Source organism: Equus caballus, chromosome 13, assembly GCF_041296265.1.
Source record: "Equus caballus isolate H_3958 breed thoroughbred chromosome 13, TB-T2T, whole genome shotgun sequence".
In the NCBI taxonomy this organism is placed as follows: domain Eukaryota; kingdom Metazoa; phylum Chordata; class Mammalia; order Perissodactyla; family Equidae; genus Equus; species Equus caballus.
In genome coordinates, this window is record NC_091696.1 from 11,320,627 (window position 1) to 11,342,907 (window position 22,281).

At 46.8% G+C, this 22,281-nt stretch overlaps 1 protein-coding gene across 18 annotated transcripts in view; it reads left to right on the top strand.

Annotated features, from left to right (window-relative positions):
• SH2B2 (SH2B adaptor protein 2) overlaps positions 1-22,281 on the top strand; it is an 83,299-nt gene that overhangs the window by 20,411 nt on the left and 40,607 nt on the right. For 14 of the 18 annotated variants that reach the window (XR_011424608.1, XR_011424605.1, XR_011424607.1 and 11 more), the window contains exons 8-10: positions 2,204-2,375; positions 5,323-5,466; positions 5,749-5,847. Coding sequence is in view for 12 of the 18 variants with exons in the window: in XM_070231700.1 (XP_070087801.1) it covers positions 2,204-2,375; positions 5,323-5,466; positions 5,749-5,847 (415 nt within the window). In the remaining 6 variants the exon portion in view is untranslated. Of the gene's footprint in view, positions 1-2,203; positions 2,376-2,821; positions 3,343-4,920; positions 5,039-5,322; positions 5,467-5,748; positions 5,848-22,281 lie in introns of those variants that run through there. The other 4 variants (XM_023655399.2, XM_023655398.2, XM_023655400.2 and 1 more) reach the window with 2 other exon arrangements.

Genomic DNA, 22,281 nt, shown 5'->3' on the forward strand with positions numbered 1-22,281 from the left:
TGGGGCTTCTGAGGGTCTCCGCCTAGAGCCACCTCAGTGCAGGGCTGGGGTCAACCAAGGCCCTCCTGCCCCACCGACCCCCAGAAAGCCCCTCGTCTGCCCTGCTCAAGTCGATTCACCAACCCCTCCTAGGCCCCAGCCCCGGGCCAGGCGTGTGCTCAGGCCAAGGGATGTGGAAGGGAACCGCACTTGGGTGGGCCCTAGAGAGCCAGGCAGGAGGGCTGCGTAGGGTCTAGGGCGCCGGAGGAGTCTCTTGAGCCAGCCAGCCAGAGTAGGAGGGGAGCTTGACCTGAGACGGGCAGAGGATGGAGAATCCTTGAGGTGAGGACCCAGTGGGAGGGTAACCCAGACAGGGCACAGCAAAGAGGGGACAGCGCGCGCAGACCGTGGGCTCCTGAGGAAGGGCATTCATTGTGTGTTAAAAATGACCGAAGGTGCAAAGGAAAATATGACAGAAAAGTCAGACGAGTGTGTGTGTATGGGGAGGGGGGGGTGTTAGTTACATTGTGGCCAGAGTGGGCAGGAACCTTAAGCCCCCCCAATCCCATGTTTCCGATAAGGAAACAGACCAGCTCCGGCTCCTCCCAGGACACAGTTCCCGTCATCAGTCCCTGCTGAAGGAGGGGGCACCCCAGGGCCCCAGGCCTGCACTGATGGTCACTGTCCCTACTTGTGGCCAGCCTGGTGCAGGCCCGCCACCCCAACTCCCTGGGCCTCTCTCCTTGGTGGCGTTGGCCCCACCGTGGGGAAGACAGCACCTCCCCAGGGACACCTCCTTGGAAAGCAGCCACCCCTACCAGTTCCTCAGACAACCAGGCACTTAATGCTGTCTTTGGCAGCCTGAAATGTGCTTCTTGGCCAGCAGTGCCCCAGGCAGCCTCCCCGGAGGGCCTGGATCTGACTCACGCCCAAGCCGGAGGCTAGGACGGTGCCCAGCCCACCACGGGGCATGGCGGGTATAGTGTAGGGGAGGGGACAAGGCAAGAGGATCCTCTCCTTCCTGGGGCAAGACCCAGCCTTGAACTGTTGGCCCAGGGTGGGCTAAGTGGTGGGGTACAGCAGGAACCCCAGCGTCCTGCTTGTACACCTCCTGGGGAGGAAGACCTCTGCCTTCTGAAGCAGTTCTTTCCACCTTCAGATAATAAATCTCTGGAAGGCTTTCCTGAAGACTGGGATCTACCCACCCGCTGGGGCCCAGCTCTGCCCCCGGCCTTGGCCCCAAAGGCCCTGCCAGATTTGAGGCTGTGGTGGGACCTCACTGTGCTGTTCCTCTCGGGCCAGGCCCCTGCCCTGGGCTGCCACTAATGTTCCCTAGATTTGTTCCCACTGTTCTGGCAACTTCTGGCCCTGCTGAGTGGCAGGACTCACTCCTGGGACCCCCCACCATGGGGTGGGGGGGCTTCTCTATCCTTTGAGTAAGCAGCTAGGCCAGCTCCGTCTCCTGGGCAGAGCCATGTGCATACCCTGAAACCTTCCTGTCACCACCCCTCTTGCCACACGCATCCCAGTGACAGCCCCTCTTCCTCCTGTGGGATATATATTGAGTAAAATAGGGCTGAAGCCAGAGACCTGCGGCTCACCACAGGCCTGTGGCTCCTCTCCCCGAGGTGCCCTGTCCCATGTGGGCTGGAGACCCAGAGAGGAGCCAGCCCTATTCCTCGTGCTCCAGGTGCTCCCCGCAGCACAGCTGAGAAGCACACGCAGCCACTCCGCAGCCAGCCTGGGGTGGGTTCCACCCCTCTGGGCCTTGTCTCTGCGGTCACTGCCGGTAGACCTCTCGCCTTCTGGGGTGGGAGAATCACAAACATGAGTTCTCCTCCAAGCTCTCTGCCCTGTGACTATGGGGGAGTCACTCACTCCCTGTGCCTCAGTTTCCCCATCCATAACATAGGGGCTGTAATCTCTACCTTCTAGGGCTTTTGGAGGACTAGAGATGGGGGGTGAAGGACATGATGTGGGTGCTCCCAGTATACAAATGCCTGCTCCCTTCAGTCCCAGCCTGGCTGTTGCCCCCATTCCCTACCCCCACAACAGAAGTGACACCCCCCACAAGATGGGGCTCACATGTGAGGGAGCCCTGGCTCTGACACAGCCCCATGGGACCTCTGTGAGACTTGGTCCTCCCAATGACCCCTAAAGGCACTTGCCAGGCAGGTGGCCAGTCCAGAACCCCACCACTGAGTCCGCCCACCTGTGCCCACAGCACCTGCGCCTGTCCTTGAACGGCCACGGGCAGTGCCACGTACAGCACCTGTGGTTCCAGTCTGTGCTTGACATGCTCCGCCACTTCCACACCCACCCCATCCCGCTGGAGTCAGGTGGCTCAGCAGACATCACCCTGCGCAGCTATGTGCGGGCCCAGGGCCCCCCACCTGGTAAGACACCCCCGCTCCTGGCCGTGGATGGCTCAAGACAGACAGGTGGGCAGTGCGGGAAGGGAGGCACCCTCAGGCTGTCACCTAGCATTGCTAGTCCCACTGGGATAAGCGCCAGCGCAGTTGTAAGCAACCCGGGCCGTGAGGCTGGAAGGCAGAGTGGCAGCCCCACGGGTGCGGGTCCTGAGTGGTTCCTGGCAGGGAGCAGGGGGTCGGAGTCCAGCACACACGGATTGAGGGCCCTGTGTGTGCACTGCCGTCCATACCCCTGAGACTGGCTGTCCAGGGAACTGGGCTGGAACCAGGAGAGCTGCATGCGGGGCCTGGCTCCTTGTGTGACACCCATTCATCCCTCCGGCTCTCTGGGCCCCCTGCCTGACACGCTGGGTTGGAGGAGAGGGGGCGCGGGGCAGGCTCGGCCCTCACGGGCGGCTGTCCCGTTGCAGACCCGGGGCCCGCGCCCCCCGCCACGCCCGCGCCCCCCGCCTGCTGGAGCGAGCCGCCCGGCCAGCACTACTTCTCCAGCCTCGCTGCCACCGCCTGCCCGCCCGCCTCGCCCTCGGAGCCGGGCGGCGCCTCGTCTTCGTCCGCCTCGTCGTCCTCGGCCGCATCTGGGCCCGGCGGCGCGCGCGCCCCCACCGAGGGTCCGCTCAGCGCGCGCAGCCGCAGCAACAGCGCCGAGCGCCTTCTGGAGGCGGCGGGGGGCGCCGAGGAGCCCCCGGAGGCCGGGCCGGGCGAGGGATCGCGGGGCCGCACGCGCGCCGTGGAGAACCAGTACTCCTTCTACTAGCCCGCCACGGCGGCGCCAGGGCCTTGGGGCCACCCGGGCCGCCGTGCGCCCGCCCTCGTGGCCGTCCATCCGTCCGTCCAGCGGACACTGCCGGCCCCAGCCCGCTGCTGGGTGGGAAAAGCGAAGCTCTTCAGTGAAGACATAAATGTTATTAAAGAGCCTGTTTTAGGGACTGCACCCGGCTCTCCTGTTGTCCTTTCTCCTGCCCCGGCCTCGGGCACCGCTGCTTCTGGGACTGCGGGGGAGGAGGGGCGCGCCAGACACGGGACCCCTTTCGAGCGCACCGTAGCCTTGCACGGCGAGGCCTCTGGCGTCCGGCAGACAACGAGCAGGCACCTGAATGAGGCACAGAGAAAGAGCGGGGACCCAAGAGCGGGGCACAGAGAGTCAACCCGGGGTGGAGGGATTGGGGAGGGGGCCTCACAGGAACTGAGAGAGAAAAGGGGGTGCAGAGCAGCGGTTTGGGGGCAAGAAGGAGGGGTGGCGGAGGGTAGGGCAAAGAGGAGAGGGGAGGGGTCGCTGGATGCAGGAACATGGTGAATGAAGGATGGGAGGAGGGCCAGGTCATGCGAGCCTTGAATGCCAGGATGAGGAGTTGGACTCTGGCCAGGAGAGAGTAACTACATCCTTGACCAGGTCAGTGGGGTTGTGGGCAGGATTCCTCCACGTTAGCCCACTGGGAGACTGGGCAACGGGAGAGGCTTGGTTTCCTATCTTTGACCTAGACTCAAACTTGGAAGTGGCCTCTAGGGCCCTCCCACCCCCACTCCCCCACCCCATGTGTCCCTGCAGGCAGAGGTCCAGCTGTGGCTCCCACCTGGAAACATTTCAGACCCCCAGACAGCTTATCCTCCAGGGACCCACGTGCCCTTCCCCGTATAAGAGGGCTAGCACCCTTGGTGGGTTTCCAGGGCTTTGCTGCTCCGGCTACGCAGTCCTGCCTCACGAAATGATGGGAAGTGACTGAGCAGCGCTCCTGCTACCCCCACGGAGAGGGAGACGGGCCACGCTGGTGCTCCGGAGAGCAGCCAGCCCCTGGGCTTCCAGCGCCTCCATCCGAGCTGCTGGAGCCCCTCTGCGCTCTTGCGCCCGGCCGGGTGGTTTGAGATCTGTGCCTGGCCAAGTGCCAGCCCACATCCCACCCTCACCGGAGCAGACGAGGGTCTGGGGCCGGCTCAGGCTGGGCAGAGGCTGGGGGCTGGTGAGAGCTCTGTGTGGCTGTCACCTTTGCTGAATTGGGGACCCAGAGTGTGAGAAAGTGAGAGAGGGTCTGCGTGCATTCTAAGGATGGCAATCAGGCAGGTTCCTGGGGTGTTCCCAGGTTAAAGTGAATTCAGAGGAGAATGGCAAAGATGACAGCCACCTCCCTGGGCTCTCCCAAGGGGTGTGGCCTGAAGGCCCAGCAGCAAGGAGGTCAAGTGAAAACGGGGGCTCTCTCCGCAGTGTGGCCCCCAGGGTGAGACCCTCAGGCCTGTCACACAAAGTGGTGCTTCCAGAAAGCTCAGACGTGGTGAGACTCTGGGGAAACCACAGCTGTTACACAGATGGTGGCAGCACCTTCAAGGTGACTGCCTTTGCTCCTTAACCAGCATTTCAGGCGCCTGCGCTGTGCCAGGCCAGGCCCATGGATAGCTGGGCAGGCAGCCGGGCAGGCCCATCGCAGTGTGATGGGCACCCAGAGGGCTGCCCATGCACTAGGGCCATAGGGAGGGTGTGCCCTGGCTGACTATGAGGTCATGGGGGCGGAGAGGCTGCAGGTGCAAGGGACAGGGAGTGGAACATGAGACCAGCAAGAGTGAGAAGGCCTTGAATGCCAGGCCAGAAATGGACAGCGTTAGGGAACCAGAGCCAGTTTGAAAAGGCAGCTGAGATGGTCAGTGTTGCATTTTAGACAGATCACTCTGGGGCCCAAGGGTGGGGAAGGAGATGGATTGGAAGGGGCAAAAATGAGTCCAGGGGGCCAGGGAGGCTGTGGTAAGTCTGGGGAGGGGAGGGGTGATGGGCTGGCCCAGGGCAGAAGAGGAGGACAGCGATGGAGGAAAGATTGTCAATAGACTGATGGGAGCGGGCACGGGGAGGGACGAGGGGCCATCTCTGGCTTGAGGCTTGGAGGACGGTACGACCCCTGCTGGACTCACTCGGATAACTACCTGGCAGGGGCTGTGGAGAACTCGGAATGCGATCCCCACCCCCAGGAGAAAAGGAAGAAACCTCTTACTGTCTCCAGCAAGGGGCTCCCAGGGTCTGCCAGGACCACACCATCCAGCCCTATGCTGTCAGATCTCCCAGCTCTCCCTTCAGGTAAGAAGTGGGGCTAGATATCCCCTATATGAGCCAGAGGAGGGTAATTTTGGCTACCCAAGGTCTCCAAGGCGAAGAGCTCAGAGCCATGGAGAGGCAAGCCACTGCCATTGACACACTCCCCTGGGAGGGGTCCTCGACCCAGAGGCAAGTCCACAGGGAGTCTAGGTCTGGGCCCATGCATTTGACGGAGGGTTCCCTCAGAGGGTAAACCAAGGGTGCAGGGGCTCCCTGGGAGGGCGCCCAGGCCCAAGCGCATGGAGTGGGTTTTCCCTTCCTCAGCCAGCCACCAGCCAGGCCAGCAAGCCGGAAAATGCTGCCTCCTGCCTCCAGGCATGAGGCTGAACTTGCTCCAAGGAGGTCACTGCCCTGGGAATCGAGGTATGTGTGCTGGTGGGGGCGGGGGGCGGGGCCACGCCTGTGCCTGCCCCATCAAGATGCAAAGCCGGGTATGTTGTGGCCCTGAAGGTGGACATCCCTTCAGAAATGGGGTTGTTGTGCCAGCCGTGAGTCAAATAAACAGCTTCCTCCGGCAGGCAGTCCGAACTCAGCCAACTTCAAGCCCTTTGGGCTCGGAGTAAAAGTCCTGGGATCTAGAGAGGCTCTTATATGCTTAGTATTAAGCAAAGCAGTGCACTAAGGCAAATTTTGAATAATGAATCTCAAGCATTCTCCCAAAATCCTTTAAAAAGGGAAAAAAGATGCATCTGACCAAAACTGGCATCCTGCATGTAGGATGTTTTCTGCCGTGGCCCTCACAAAATGTCAGGGGTCCCTAATCCCATCTGTGCCTCAGACTCCTTAGCAGTCTGGTGAAGCCTAGGGACCCTCTCCCGGAATGATGTTTTAAAACTCATGAAGTAAAATGTGTAAGCTTGCCAAGGAAACCAATTATACTGAAATTCAGCCAAAATATTAAATATAGTCAAAAAGTCATCAAAATATATTTTTTAAACTTGTGATGTGATAGTATATGTTTCTTTATTAACATTTTAAAAGCAATGGCTCTATTAACTGTGGTGATTTCAAAGGATGACGTGTGTAAACGGTAGTTCAAAGTTTCTGCAGCAACCAAGACGTGATATGAAAATCTCACTGATTTTGATGGGCGGCAAAGTGGCAGGTGCTGCCAATACTGCTATGGTTTCTCCTAAATGAAAGAGATGTCGTTTTTACTTAGAGGTTAATTAAAATCAAGATGTAATTTTACTCCCATTCGAGTTCATGGGCTTACTGAGTGGTTTATCCGTGAACCACTCCAGGACCTCAAGTTAACAACTCTGCTCTAAAGAGTGAAGACGGGGGCCAGCCCAGTGGTGCAGCGGTTAAGTGCACACGTTCCATTTGGCGGCCTAGGGTTCCCGAGTTCAGATCCCGGGCGCGGACATGACACCACTTGGCAAGCCATGCTGTGGTAGGCGTCCCACATATAAAGTAGAGGAAGACGGGCACGGATATTAGCTCAGGGCTAATCTTCCTCAAAAAAAAAAAAAAGATCAAGAATCCTGATCTTGCAAAACAAATTGGACAAGGACCCAGGTCTTTGAGGTAAGAGAAGGCTTGTGTGGTTCTGGAACATGATCCTTTATTGACCTTATTCTCCCTGTTTGTGACTGGATGGAGATAGCCAATTAAAAGAAAAAGTTAAAAGTTTTATGCCCATGTAGATTTATGCATCATAATTTTCCATTTGGAACTTTTAAAGTTGGATAAATGTTTTGAAAACTAATTGAGATTAAAATTTGGTGCTTGGGAGCTTTAAAGGATACTGTCAAATTTATATAGAGAGAAAGTAGATTAGAGGGGACCAGGGGCTGGGGGGGAGGGGGAGTTATTGCTTAACAGGTGCACAATTTCTATGTGGGGTGATGAAAAAGTTTTAGAAGTAGATATGATGGTTGCGTAACATTGTGAACGTAATTAATGCCACTGAATTGCATACTTAAAAATGGTTAAAAAGGCAAATTTTATGATAGATATATCTCCACAATAAAAATAAATAAAATTAAATAAACTGTTTTAAAAAATGAACAGAGCATCCATGAAATGTGGGACAACTTCAAGCAGCTAAATATACATGTAACTGGAGTCCACAAAAAGGGGAAGAGGAGAGACATAAGGAGACAAAAAAAAAACTGAAGAAATAATGGCTAAAATTTTTCAAAATTTGATGCAAATTGTAAACCTACAGAGCCAAGAATCTCAACAAATCCTAAGTGCAAGAAACATGAAGAAAATTATATTGACACATCTTTACCAAATTGCTTAAAGTCAGTGATAAAGAGAAAATCTTACAGGTAACTGGAGAAAAAAGACACATAGGTATTAGGATGATAGTTTTCCCATCGGAAATAATGCAAAAAAAAAAAAACCAAAAACAGTGGATCAGCTTCTTTAAAACTGTCAACCTCGAATTCTATACCCAGCAAAAATATTTTGCAAAAACAGGGCAAAATATAGGGACAATCAATGAAACAAAAAGTTGATTCTTTAAAAAGGTCAACAAAATTGACAAACCTTTAGCCACGCTGGCAAGGAAAAAAAGAGAGAAGACACAAATAACTAAAATTAGAAATGAAAGGGGGCTGGACCAGTGGCACAGAGGTTAAGTTCACATGTTCCACTTTGTCAGCCCAGGGTTTACTGGTTCGGATCCCAGGTGTGGACCTATGCACCACTTGTCAAGCCATGCTGTGACACATCCACATATAAAGTAAAGGAAGATGGACACGGATGTTAACTCAGGGCCAGTCATCCTCAGCAAAAAGAGGAGGACTGGCACCAGATGTTAGCTCAGGGCTAATCTTCCTCAAAAAAAAAAAAAAAAAAGAAATGAAAGTAGCGACATTACTACTGATCCTACATCATAAAAGAAGGTTATAAAAGAATGCTATGAAAGGTTGTATATCAAGAAATTAGGCAACCTAGAAGAAATGGACAAATTCATTAAAACACGCAAATTACCTAAAGTGACTCAAGAAGAAATAGAAATACTCAACAGAGCTATAACAAGTAAAGGGATTGAATCAGTAATCAAAAACCTCCCAACAAAGAAAAGTCCTAGACCAGATGGCTTTATGGCAAATCTACCAAACACTTAAAGAAGAATTAACACCAATAATTCTCAAACTCTTCCAAAAAATTAAAGACTTAGGAAGTGTATGAGGTGCCTAAAATAAGCAAATGTGCAGAGTCAGAAAGTAGAATACCAGGGGCTGGGGAGTTGAGGGAATGGGAAGTGATTATTTAATGGGGACAGAAATAGGTCAAAAGTAAAAGGAAAGAAAAAGATACTATGCTATCTACTAATCAAAAGGAAGCTGATGTGGCTATATTAATATCAGATAAAATAGATTTTAGAACAAAGAATTTTACCAAGGATCAAGAAGATCATTTCATAATGATAAAGGGGTCAGTTAATCAAGAGGACATAACAACCCTAAACAATTATGTAGCTAATAATACACATTCAAAATACGTAAAACAAAAACTGATAGAAGCTCAAGGAGAAATAGACAAATTCGTAAATGATAACCAGAGATTTCAGTACCGCTCAATAACTGATAAGACAGTAGGCAGAAAATCAGCAAGGGTATATCAGACTTTAACAACGCTATCAACCAACTTGACCTGACTCACATTTATAGAGCACTCCATCAACGACAGAAGAATACACAATTTCCTCAAGTGTACATTGAACATTTACCAAGAGAGACCATATTCTGGGCCATAAAAAAAGTCTCAGTAAATTCAAAAGGATTCAAATCACACACAATGACTACATGGAATTAAATTAGAGAATCAATAACAGAGAGATCCTTGGAAAATCCCCAAATATTTGGAAATTAAATAACACACTCCTAAATAGGTCAAAGAATAAGTCAAAAAGGAAATTAGAAAGTATTTTCAAATGAATGAAAAAGAAAGCACAACATATCAGAAGATATGGGATGCTGCTAAAACAGTACAGTCTTGTGTTGCTTAATGATGGAGATATGTTCTGGGACATGCACCATTAGGTGATTTTGTGAACATCATAGAGTGTACTTACACAAACCTAGATGGTACAGCTTACTACACACCAAGGCTATATAGTACTAATCTTTTTCTTTATGCCTTTTTTTGGTGAAGAAGATTGGCCCTGAGCTAACATCCATTGCCAGTCTTCCTCTTTTTTTTTCTCCCCCGAAATCCCAGTACCTAGTTGTATACCCTAGTTGTAAGTCCTTCTAGTTCTTCTATGTGGGATGCCACCATAGCATGGCTTGATGAGCAGTGTGTAGGTCTACGCCCAGGATCTGAACCAGCAAACCCCAGGCTGCCTCTATATAGTACTAATCTTATGAGATCACCATCATATGTGCGGTCCGTCATTGACCAAAACATCGTTATGTGGCACATGACTGTATTTTGGGAGATACTTATAGCACTAAATGTCTATATTAGAAAAGAAGAAAAGTCAATTGTCTCAGCTTCAACCTTAAGAAACTAGGAAAAGAAGAGCAAACTGAATCCAAAGTAAGCAGAAGAATGGAAATAATAAAGATCAGAGGAACTCAATAGAGAAAATCAATGAAAACAAAAGCTAGCTCTTTGAAAAGATCAATATCATTGATAAACCTCTAGTAAGACTGATTAGGACAAAAGAGAAATGACACAAATTACCAATATTAGGAATGGAGGAGTTGACATCACTATAGATTCTACAGATAGTTAAAGGGTAGTAAGGGAATATTAGGAACAACTTTATGCCAATAAATAAGACAACTTAGATGGAATGGACAAATTCCTTGAAAGACACAAATTACCAAAGTTCATTCAAGAAAAAATAGATAACCTCGGTAGCCCTATATCTATTAAAGAATTTGAAAATGTAGTTGAAAACCTTCCCACAGGGGCCGGCCCCATGGCCAAGTGGTTAAGTTCGCACACTCTGCTTCGGTGGCCCAGGATTTCACCAGTTCGAATCCTGGGTGCGGACATGGCACGGCTCGTCAAGCCACGCTGAGGTGGCGTCCCACATGCCACAACTAGAAGGACCCACAACTAAAAATACACAACTATGTACTGGGGGAGCTTTGGGAGAAAAAGGAAAAGTAAAATCTTTAAAAGAAAAAAACAAACCTTCCCACAAAGAGGACTCCAGGCCCAGATGGCTTTACTGATGAATTCTACCAAGCATTTAATGACGCTTCACCAAAGAAGATGTATGCAAATAAGCACATGAAAGGATGCTCAACATCATGAGTCATTAAGGAATGCAAATTAAACTGCCTATTGTAATGTCTAAAATTAAAAAGATTGACCACACCAAGTGTTGGTGAGGATGTGGAACAACTGGAATCCTCATCCTCAGCTGGTGGGATGTAAAATGTTTAAAACACTTTGGAAAACAATTTAATGGCTTCTTAAAAAGTTAAAGATGTAAATACCACAGGATCCAGCTATTCCACTCCTAGGTATTCAGTCAAGATAAATGAAAGCGTACGTCCATGCAAAGACTTGCACGTGAGTGTTCATAGCAGCTTTTTTGTAATGACCAAAAACTGGAAACAGCTCAATATTTGAACTGAGTAGACAAACAGCTTATGTTATATCCATACAATGGAAAACTGCTCATCAATAAAAGGGAGAGAATGAACTATGATATACACAATAACTTGGACGAATCTCAAAATAAATATTCTGAGTGAAAGTAGGCAGACAAAAAGAGAGTACATACTGTATGACTCCATTTCCAGAAAATTCTAGAAAACACATTCTATAGTGACAGAAAGTAGATCAAGAGTTGCCTGTGGGCCGGCCCGGTGGCGCAGCAGTTAAGTGCACACGTTCCGCTTCGGCAACCCTGGGTTCGCCAGTTTGGATCCCGGGTGCGGACATGGCACCGCTTGGCAAGCCATGCTGTGGTAGGCATCCCACATATAAAGTACAGGAAGATGGGCACGGATGTTAGCTCAGGGCCAGTCTTCCTCAGCAAAAAGAGGAGGATTGGCAGCAGATGCTAGCTCAGGGCTGATCTTCCTCAAAATAAATAAATAAATAAAATAAAATTGTTAAAAAAAAAAAAAACAAAGAGTTACCTGGAGACAGGAGAGTAGAAAGGGGCAAAAGGGAGAGATTATAAAAGTGTAGGAGCAAACTATTTGGGGTAATGCTCACAGTTATTATCTAGATTATGCTAATGGTTTCACATGTATACATATATCAAAAGCATCAAATTATACGCTATAAACATGCAGTTTATTGTATGTCAATTTTACCTCAACAGAGCTGCTAAAAAATGAAACAGTAAAACAACTAAGCGATTTTGGGTAGTCATTTATAATATTCTTGGATAAGATGTAACTTTCTTTTAGAAAACTAAAGCTTCCAAAACTTTAACACTGTTATTTAAACACAGGATTTGGTATAATCCATTAAAGTAAAGCACATGAAATTGGGTAAAAAGATGCTGTGTATTAGAGAGAAGAAAAGATTCTATCTCAGAAAAGAGGAGAAAATAAATTTAAAGACTTTTATATCACCACAAGGAAGGGTTTAGTAAATTATAATTGTTTAAAATATCTACATAAGTTCATGATCTTTTTGTTTTTAAATAAAAGATCATTTTTCTCTTCTGTCATCCAGCGATGCCCCCAGTACTCCTATGAAACTGTAAAATTCTGCATTCCCATGGCCCAAATTTTGGTCTCTAATACAGTGTTTGAAGATCCAGGGCCAAGGCTCCTTGGAAAGAGGAGCTGATTCCATGTTTGAGGCAGAAAACCTCAAACTGGGCCTAAAACTTCTTGCTGCCAGAAAGCAAGACTGCTTTCAAGGCTAACTGGGGACACATGACTACAAAGAATAAAGGGCCAGCTTAAAGGGATAGCCCCTGGCCAAAGAGTGGCAATCAGGCATCTAAAACAAAAATGAAATCAGGGTCAATGGACTAAGTTGAGTTTGTCAAAGCCCGTGAGTCTATGATGCGCAAAAGGGATAAATATTTTACGATGTGAGTAACACGATGTTAAAAATTTCCTCTGAGACAAAATTGCCATAAATGTGAAATTCCAGAGGCAGATCATCAAATGCAGGATTTACAAAGGAAACGGTCATGGGCCAGTGCTGTGTCTGCTGAGTCCACTCCCCTATTTCAAGCACTATTTGGAAGAGTTGAAAGCAGAAGGGGAACGGGAGCCGTAGCCGTGCTGAGGCCCTCCCAAGGAGGCAGGGTCAGGGTGGTACTCTCCACAGGCTCCCTTGCCGTTGAGGACTCGGGGACCGTTCTCCAGCTCATGACTGAAAAAGCTAGAGCAGCCCGTGGCCTCAGGATGGAGGAGGCTGCACTGCTGGAGTTTCTCTGGGAAAGGCAGACACGAGTATTTCCTGTGGATCCCATCCCAGGAAGTGCCTCAGAGAGACCCAGCACTGGATCCTCTGAAGGACGCGAGAAAGTTCCCACTGAGAAGGAGTCAGCTGTAGACTTTGCCGAGGCTCGGAAAACACCAAGGCATCCAGCCACATAGGAACATCTCGTCACCTTACGTCTCCTGCCTCCTCTCTTTTTGACCTTACTAGGGTCAAAATGGTGGCTAATAAGTGGGGAAGGACATAAACAGGGAGATGGGGCAGAATCTGCCCACAATCACCTTCCTGGACTGAAGACTCTCTCCTGCCACCAGCCTTAGCTGGAAAAGGAAGAGAAGTCTTAACCCTTGCAGGGAGAATGGCTCCTCCGTGGGTCCTGGCGACCAGGCACATCTCTACATGCGCCATGTGGGCAAGGCTTAACCACAGCTGACCAGAACCTTCGCAGAATGCCCTATAGCTCTCCCCAGACATGAGAACATAGGAGGACCGTGAGGAGCTACCTCCCTATCTTCCAGGAGGCTGTCATGACGCAGTTTCTCATCCCCTCCTGGTTCTAATGAGGTATGAGGTTTTCTGCTTCTCCCGACTTAGGGTCCAGATGCAGGCTATCCAACTGCTTGGCTGTAGCGTGGAATTGGCTCCTCAGCACCAGGATGCCCCACCCCTCTGTTGCATCGTCATCTTTGGTTGGGATGTCTTCCTGTTGAACAAGGGACACAGGGAGCTGACACTTTTGTTGATGTTGCTTTCGGTCGAAGTGAAAACGATGAACTGTCTGAATCTAAAAAGGTCTTCTTGTTTCTTTACCAGCCAAATCTGTCAGCCTTGCTTGATACCCTTCAGTGAGTTTGAAGGTGCGTGATAACTCGGTCTGAATTGGGACTCTGTGTTGTGACTCACAGTGATGAGAGGACCCGTTAGGAGCAAGCTGAAGGACCATGGCTCCTGCCTAAGTCTTCATCCCGTGACAGGGGAAAGATTACCCAGCGGATAACTTTTTATCATTCAAATCTTTGCTATCGGATCTTCTAGATTTCCACCTTGAAATATGAAAATGATGTTACATGTTTCAGAGAGCGTATCTTCTCACATAGAGCACAGTGATTTTGTTTTGTCTTGTTCTGTTCTGCACAGCAATTTTGAGTCATAGTTGTATCTGGACCGAGGCTAAATTCTCCTCTGAACCTCCATCAACCGCCCTTACTGCCCACCTCAGAGAAACCTCATCTCTGGAGGCTGAAGTTGGGCTGAGGGCACAGGGTAAGTTTCATCAACGTTGGAGAGTGCTTCCTTCGCGAACTGAGAGTGAGAAGGCTCTTTCAGCAAGCACTCAGGGCTACCAAGTTAAGTCTGTTTTCCGTTTCCCTGTCAAGCCATGAAAAAGAAAAAACACAACAAAGTAATTCCTAAAGATGGACAAAAGTGAAACAAATATCTTGACTCTATGTCAAGTCAGTGGCATAATTAAGCGCAGTCATTTGAGAGCACCTTCCTAGAGGACTATAGCCTAAGGCCAAAAGAGCTACAAGGAAATCTTAAGCAGCGCTCACAATCATATTGTTAGCAATAACATTGATATCGCCATTTTGAATTTATTTTACATATAGTATGGAGAACAAATAAGTAATTGGGTTAACATTATTAGGAGCCGAGATGCAGGAAAAGAGATACAAATATTAAATCAAAGAAGTTACCTTCAAACACTATGATTTTAAATTTAAAGGGGAATGTGCTCATGATTTTTTTCACTTTCTGAAATACTTATTTTCCAGCTTTGTCCAATGAAAACTTTCAGAAATTGTGCCAACAACCCAAGAGCAATTGCATTCCTGCTGCCTGACTATGGTCTCTAAGTACCATTTCCTGCTAGAAGAAATCAGGGCCCTCTGGGGAAATGCCTGTTTCCAGATTTGTGGCAGGAAACATAGAAGATAAGCCTAGAAAAGTCTTATCATGTCAGAAAGCAAAGATAAAATTAAAGACTGCTAGGGTCTTTGCAAAAGGACACAGGAGCCAGCTTGAAGGGGCTCCTACTGGCCCAAAACGTGACAACTTGATCCTCAAAAAAGAAAGATGGCCGCAATGAACATCACGTGTAACCCCAGTCTAATCGTGAGCGAAGCATCAGACAAATCCCAATAGAGTGACATTCTGCAAGATAGCTGACCAGGACTCCTCAAAACTGCCAAGGTCATCAAAAACAAAGTCTGGGAAATTGTCACAGCCAAGAGGAACCTAAGGAGACGTGACAATGAAATGTAATGTGGTGTCCTGGATGGGATCCTGGAAGAAAAAAAGGACATTAGGTAAAAATTAAGGAAATCTGAATAGTGTGGACTTTAGTTAATAATAATGTATCAATATTGGTCATTAATTATAACAAATATACCATGCTAGTTAGAGTAAGATATTAATAATAGGAGAAACTCTGTTTGATTTTTTCAATTTTTTTGGACATCTAAAACCGTTCTGAAAAATCAAGTTGATTTAAAAAATGGGAAATGTATTAAAATCCATTAATTAGTAATGACACTAAAGAAAGAGATTTCACTGGTCACCTTTGGAGGCTGTGAAGCACCAGCTCATTTTTTGAAAATGGATAAATAAAGGGAAAAAATATGTATGTATGCTGCATTTTCTTTTCTTTTCTTTTCTTTTCTTTTCTTTTCTTTTCTTTTCTTTTCTTTTGTGCTGCCTTTTCTGTTCCAACTCTCTTTCAGAGTGTCTTAGTTTGGGTTCCAAAAGCGGATCCTTTAATTAGAACTTGAGTGGCAGGTAGTTCATTTGGGAGGTAATGCCAGGAAGCATAAGTGAATAGCTTGGAAAGGTGAGACAGAGAAGGGAGAGAAGCCAATAAGGAGTGCATCAGAGACCAGATCATTGTCATGGGCAACTGAGGCTTAATCCTTCTAGGGACCCTCTGGGTATTGGGTCGAACGTGTCTCTAGTTGGCTTCTGTGTTTTTCTAACATGATCCTACCGGTCTACAAGGAAGCTGGTGTATTTGGCCACCGATCCTGTCTTCTACTGGTTAAAGATGGTCGCTGAGAGTACTAAATCCCCAGCACTTTTGGGCTGCCCTCCACATGGGCTGAGAAAGCTCCTGTGGTCCCAGAGAAAGTCCCCCAACATCAAGGAAGGGTGCCTTAGGTGGGAAGTTTTCCGCATGTACCTAACCTCTCACCCCATGACAACAGGTGAACTCAAAGTAGACTAAGGGGCTACGGGGTTGGGCATCAACAATGTTGGCCATGGTCCACCCTTCCTTGCACCTCTCAAATGCAATCATATCATATGTTAAATCCACTCTTTTAAGCTTCAAGATGGTGGCCAGCCACAACCTTTAAAGCTGTAAAACAGGAAGATTAGTTACAGCCCCCACCGCTGCAGTGGTCCTGGACCCACAGTGTGAATCGTTTCCCTCCTCTACTATCCATTCTAGATTCCTCTCACATTCGTCGTGCACTTCCACTGGTCCAGGTGTGACGATACTAGACGTTCATCCCTGAGAAGTCTCACCCCTGGGTACCTTGCCATTGTTAGGTTTTGGTTGCTGCGCTTGCCTGTTTACTGTTACCACCTGGTACAGAAGCACCAAGAGGCACCCAAATGAATCCCCAAATCCTAGACACGTTCCTCCCTGTCCCATTGTGTAGCAGCAACTATAGCTCCTCATGTTAATCAGAATCAATTGCATGCATCACAATAGTATTCCACTCTTTGCTTGTTCCTCTACTGGCACAAGGAATCCACAATGACCGAAACAGTTGTACCTTTATGTTCTGTGGAACTCTTGGTGAAAGCATTTCCCACCCATATGGAAACTAGGACCTTTAACCCAGAAGAGCTTAATGGCACAGGGACAGGAAGAAGAAATTTACCAAACTGGGCACTGGTCACTAAAGGTGGGAAGAGTTAATTTCACTTCCACCCAGTGGTTCCAAGACCCATATATTGTAACTGCTGGGTACAGCGCTAAATAATGGTCAATCACTTGAAGTGTATCACGTTCTATTAGGCTTACAGCTTTGGGGCAATGTGGTATATGGAAGGAGTAGTCAAGCCCATAGCTATGCACCCACTCTTGCACCTTCTTCACTCTACAATGTTCTTCTTGTTCCAAAGATTTTGTTCCCTAAATCAGGCCTGCTGTGAGCTAAGAGAAGTACAATAGACGGGAAAGGCAAGCCCATATCCAGAATAATTTTCAATCCTAGTAAGGATGAATTTCTGCCTCCTCTAGGGTGGAAGAAGTCAACTGCCACCAAATGGTGGCTTAGTCTCCTCAAGAGATGGTACCATATCAAGGGCTCAGTGTTGGCTTCTGCTACGGACAAATTTAACATTCAGCAACTGCAGTAACTAGATCAGCTCGGTGAGTGGGAGCCCGTGCTATTGGTCTGTGCATAGCCTACGTTTCTACTCTCATGGCTATTCCACTGCCTGCACTGGGATGGCTGACGTCTATCAATCAAGTCACCCTACTATCCTGTGGTTTGGTGCTATCTCTGGAGTATGGGTACTCTGATAGACATTGGCATGAGACATAAGAATCCACACCATTTTTTATCCACGCTCACATGTCATTCTCATATCTCTTTCCCAGTCAAGCCATTCACCACTGCCCAAGAGTCTACGTACAGCCTGACCTCAGGCCACTTCTCCCTGAACACAGACTTGCTGGCCCCTCTACTGCTCAAAGTTCTGCATGCTGGGAGGATTTTTATCCCCCATCCTCCTTTAGGGCTACCCATGAGTAAGGCTGTTAGTGGAGCAGAAAGTCCATTTTTGGCTCGCACCAACATATCAAGCCAACCTTCTTTGAACTAGACCCAAATTTTTCTTCCCCCATCAGCTGATCTTGATGCTGCCCACCCCTTCCTACACAGATGAACACTGAGAGGTGCCAGTGCACCAGAATAAAAGTGGGCTTTCTATTCATTTCTTTTACCTGTGTCCTCTGGACATGCTTGAATCGGATCCCAAATGCACCATTTCCATCATACAGTGATTGCCCTGTGCCCACCCAACTTTGTGGGCTGGTGGATCTAACAACATCCAGCTCCTGACAGCCCCTCCAGTTGCATAGACCATGACTTCCATGGACAGTACTCAATTTCTTCCAGTAACTGGTAGCCTACCAAGAGCTGCTCTACTTAATTTCCCAACAGTTAGGGACTTTCCAGTTATCCTTTTGTGGTTGATTTCTACTTTGATTCCACTGTGGTCAGAAGATATACTCAGTATGATTTCAATGTTTTGAAATGGAGAGATTGTTTTATGATCCAAGCACGTGATCTATCTTGGTGACTGTCCTATGTGCACTTGAGAATGTGTACTCTGCTGTTGTCGGATGGAATGTTCTATAAATGTCAGTTAGGTCAAGTTAATTGAGAGTATTGTTCAAGTTTTCTATATCCTCATTACTGTTTTTGTCTACTTCTTTTTAATCAATTGCCAAGGGAGCCGTCTTAAAATTTCCAAATACGATTGTGTTTGCCTATTTCTCATGTTAGCTGTGCCAGTTTTTTCTCTTTGTACTTTGAAGTACTGTTATTAGACCCATATACATTTAGGACTGTTATGTCTTTCTGTTGAATTGACCCTTTTACCATTAAGAAAGGTCCCTCTTTATCTCTGGTAGTACTCTTTGTCTTACAATCTGCTTTGTTGTTGATCTAGCCACCCCAGCTTTCTTATAATTGGTATTTGTAGGGTATATCTTAGTGTATTTTTATATTTTCAATCTCTCTATGTCCTTATATGTAAAGTGTGTTGCTTGTAGGGGCTGGCCCCATGGCAGTGTGGTTAAGTTTGTTCACTCTGCTTTGGCAGCCTGGGGTTTGCTTCTTCAGATCCTGGGCATGGACCTACACACTGCCCATCAAGCCATGCTGTGGAGGCATCCCACATAGAAGAACTAGAAGGACTTACAACTAGGATATACAACTATCTACTGGGACTTTGGGGAGAAAAATACAAGAAAGAGGAAGATTGGCAACAGATGTTAGCTCAGGGCCAATCTTCCTCACCAAAAAAAAAGAAGAAGAAGAATCAGCTTTACCAATTTTTTAAATAAGTAAATAAATAAGTAGCGTTAAAAAAGTGCGTTGATTGTAAAAAGCGTATAATTGTTTTGTTCTTGGTTTTTCTAATTCCAGTTGGACCACCTCTGTCTTTTGGAGATTGGCGCGTTTGGGACACTAAATTTAATGGGATTATCATCTTATTACCTGTTTTCCATTTGCTGCATCTGTTTTTTGTTCTTCCTTTCCTTTAATCTTTTGGATAAATCAAGTATTACTTTTATTATTCTACTGTATCTCTTCTGTTACACCTTTATTATGTTATACCTTTCTTGTTACTATGTTACTTATATTTTGGTTATGCCTTTTCATATTTTTCCTCATGGCTAATCTGGAGATTATAATATGCCTTTTACCTCGGTACAATGTACGTTGCATTAGTCTTCTACCACGTCAGGAAAGATGTGAGAACTTTACAATAGTATCATTCCGTTCTCTCGTCCTTTCCCCTGACCCTTTGTGTTGTCATATAGTTTACTTCTGCGTAGGTTAGAGAGCCCAGCACACACTGTTGTTATTGTTGTCTCAAACAGTTAATAGTCTTTTTAATTGTTTTATTGTGGTGAAATATACAAAATATGAGATTTACCATTTTAACCATTTTTAAGCGTACAGTTTAGTGGCATTAACTACATTCACATTGTCGTGCAACCATCACCACCATCAACTTCCAAAACTTTTCTATCTTCCCAGACTGAACTTCTGTCCCCACTAAACACTAACTCCTCCTTCCTCACTCCCCCAGCTCCTGGCAACCACCCTTCTACTTTTTGTCTCTATGAATTTGACTACTCTAGGGACCTCATATAAGTAGAATCATACAATATTTGCCTTTTGTGTCTGCCTTATTTCACTTAGAATAGTGTTTTTAAGATTTATCCATGTTGTAGCATGTATCAGAATATCTTTCCTTTTTTTTTTTTTTAAAGATTTTATTTTTTTCCTTTTTCTCCCCAAAGTCCACCGGTACATAGTTGTATATTCTTCGTTGTGAGTCCTTCTAGTTGTGGCATGTGTGACGCCGCCTCAGCGTGGTTTGATGAGCAGTGCCATGTCCATGCCCAGGATCCAAACCAACGAAACACTGGGCCGCCTACAGCAGAGTGCGCGAACTTAACCACTCAACCACGGAGCCAGCCCCAGAATTTCTTTCCTTTTTAAGGCTGAATAATATTCCACTGTATGTACATCCACATTTGTTTATCCATTCATCTGTCAATGGACATTGGGTCATTTCCACCTTTTGGCTATTGTAAATAACGCTGCTATGAACTCTGGAGTTCAAGTATCTGTCTAAATCCGTGCTTTCAGTTCTTTTAGGTATATACTCAGAAATTGAATTGCTGGATCATATGGTAATTCTGTGTTTAATTTATTTTTTTTTGGAGGAAGGTTAGCCCTGAGCTAACATCTGCCAATCCTCCTCTTTTTTCTGAGGAAGACTGACCCTGAGCTAACATCCATGCCCTTCGTCCTCTACTTTATATGTGGGATGCCTACCACAGCATGGCTTGCCACCCAGTGCCATGTCTGCACCTGGGATCCGAACCTGCGAACCCTGGGCCGCCGAAGTGGAACGTGCACACTTAACCTCTGTGACACCCGGCTGGCCCCTATGTTTAATTTTTTGAGGAACTGCAAGGCTGTTTTCCATGTCTTTAACTTTTTCCATTTATTTACCCATTCCAGGCTTCTTCTTGCCTTCCTAAAGGTCCAAGCTAGCATTTGGGATTATTTGCCTTCAGCCTGCAGGTCTCATAGTACAGGTCTGCTGAAGACAAAGTCTTTCAGCTTTTGTTTGTCTAAAAATTATTGCCTTAATTTTTGAAGAATATTTTCACTGGGCATAGATTGCTAGGTTAGCAGGGTTTTTTCCTTTTGGCACTTTAAAAATGTCATTCCAGGGGCCAGCCCCGTGGCCAAGTGGTTAAGTTCTCACACTCCGCTTCAGCGGCCCAGGGTCTCATCAGTTTGGATCCTGGGCACAGACACGGCACTGCTTATTAGGCCACACTGATGTGGCATCCCACATGCCACAACTAAAAGGACTCACAAGTAAGAATAAAAAATATACAACTATATACTGGGGGGATTTGGGGAGAAAAAGCAGAAAAAGAAAGATTGGCAGCATTGTTAGCTCAGGTGCCAATCTTAAAAAAAAAAAGTAATTCCATTTCTTCTGACTTCTATAATTACTCTGAAGAAGTAAGCTATTACTCTTATCATTCCCCTGAATTTAATGTATCTTTTTTTCTCTGGCTGTTTTAGAATTTTCTCTTTGTAGCTTTGGTTTTCAGAAGTTTGACTCTAATATGTCTAGATACAGTTTTCTTTGTATTTATCCTGCTTGGGGTCTACCGAGCTTCTTGAATATGTGTTTTCATGTCTTTCATCAACTTTAGAAATTTCTCAGCTCATGTCTCTTCAAATATTACTTTCTCTCTAGTCTCTCCTGCTGGGTCTGATTTTGAGGATAGACTTTCCTCCAGCTACTAGAAATGAGGGTCTCTAGGTGCTGCCATATAGGTGCTTTGTCGCTGCTGGGTTTCATTAATTGCCCTGAGCCTGTTCTTCTCTTTCTTCAAGTTTTCCAGGGCAGTAAAGAAAAGCCAGCCAATTCCACAATTCATATAATTGCCATTGCCCCCATATGCTTCAAGACCTTAGGCTACAACGTAAGTGAAGACTTATCAATCCACCATGGATGAGATTCTTGGCCACTGTGATACCATATCCAGGGAACCAGAGAGACACGGACACTTGAAGTGGGCAGCTGTCAGTGTATATGGCCAATTCAAAGACAAGCCAAAGAGATGTGGGTTGTAGCATCAATAGCATCCTCTATACAGGGTAACCAAATGGGCAATGAGGAAAGTTCTTTAGAGAAAAATAGTAGGGGCTGGCCCTGTGGCCAAGTGGTTAAGTTCGCGAGCTCTGCTGCAGGCGGCCCAGTGTTTCGTTGGTTCGAATCCTGGGCGCAGACATGGCACTGCTCATCAGGCCACACTGAGGCAGCATCCCACATGCCACAACTAGAAGGACCCACAACGAAGAATATACAACTATGTACTGGGGGGCTTTGGGGAGAAAAAAGGAAAAAAAAAAGAAAATCTTTAAAAAAAAAAGAAACATAGCAGCTAATAAATGCATAAAGAACGAATTAATTAGAAATTCAACATTTTGTAGCATTCAATGAAATAATGGATCCAGGAACAACCACTACAAAATCCTTTAGGTAAGGCTTTCAGAGATTTATAATGGATAGGTTAGACTGCCAACTTCTAACCTACAATCGACCCTAACATGGCTAGAAGTAGGATAACCAGACACGACAGGGATCCTGAGGTGAGATGATGGAAAGAACACAGCATCT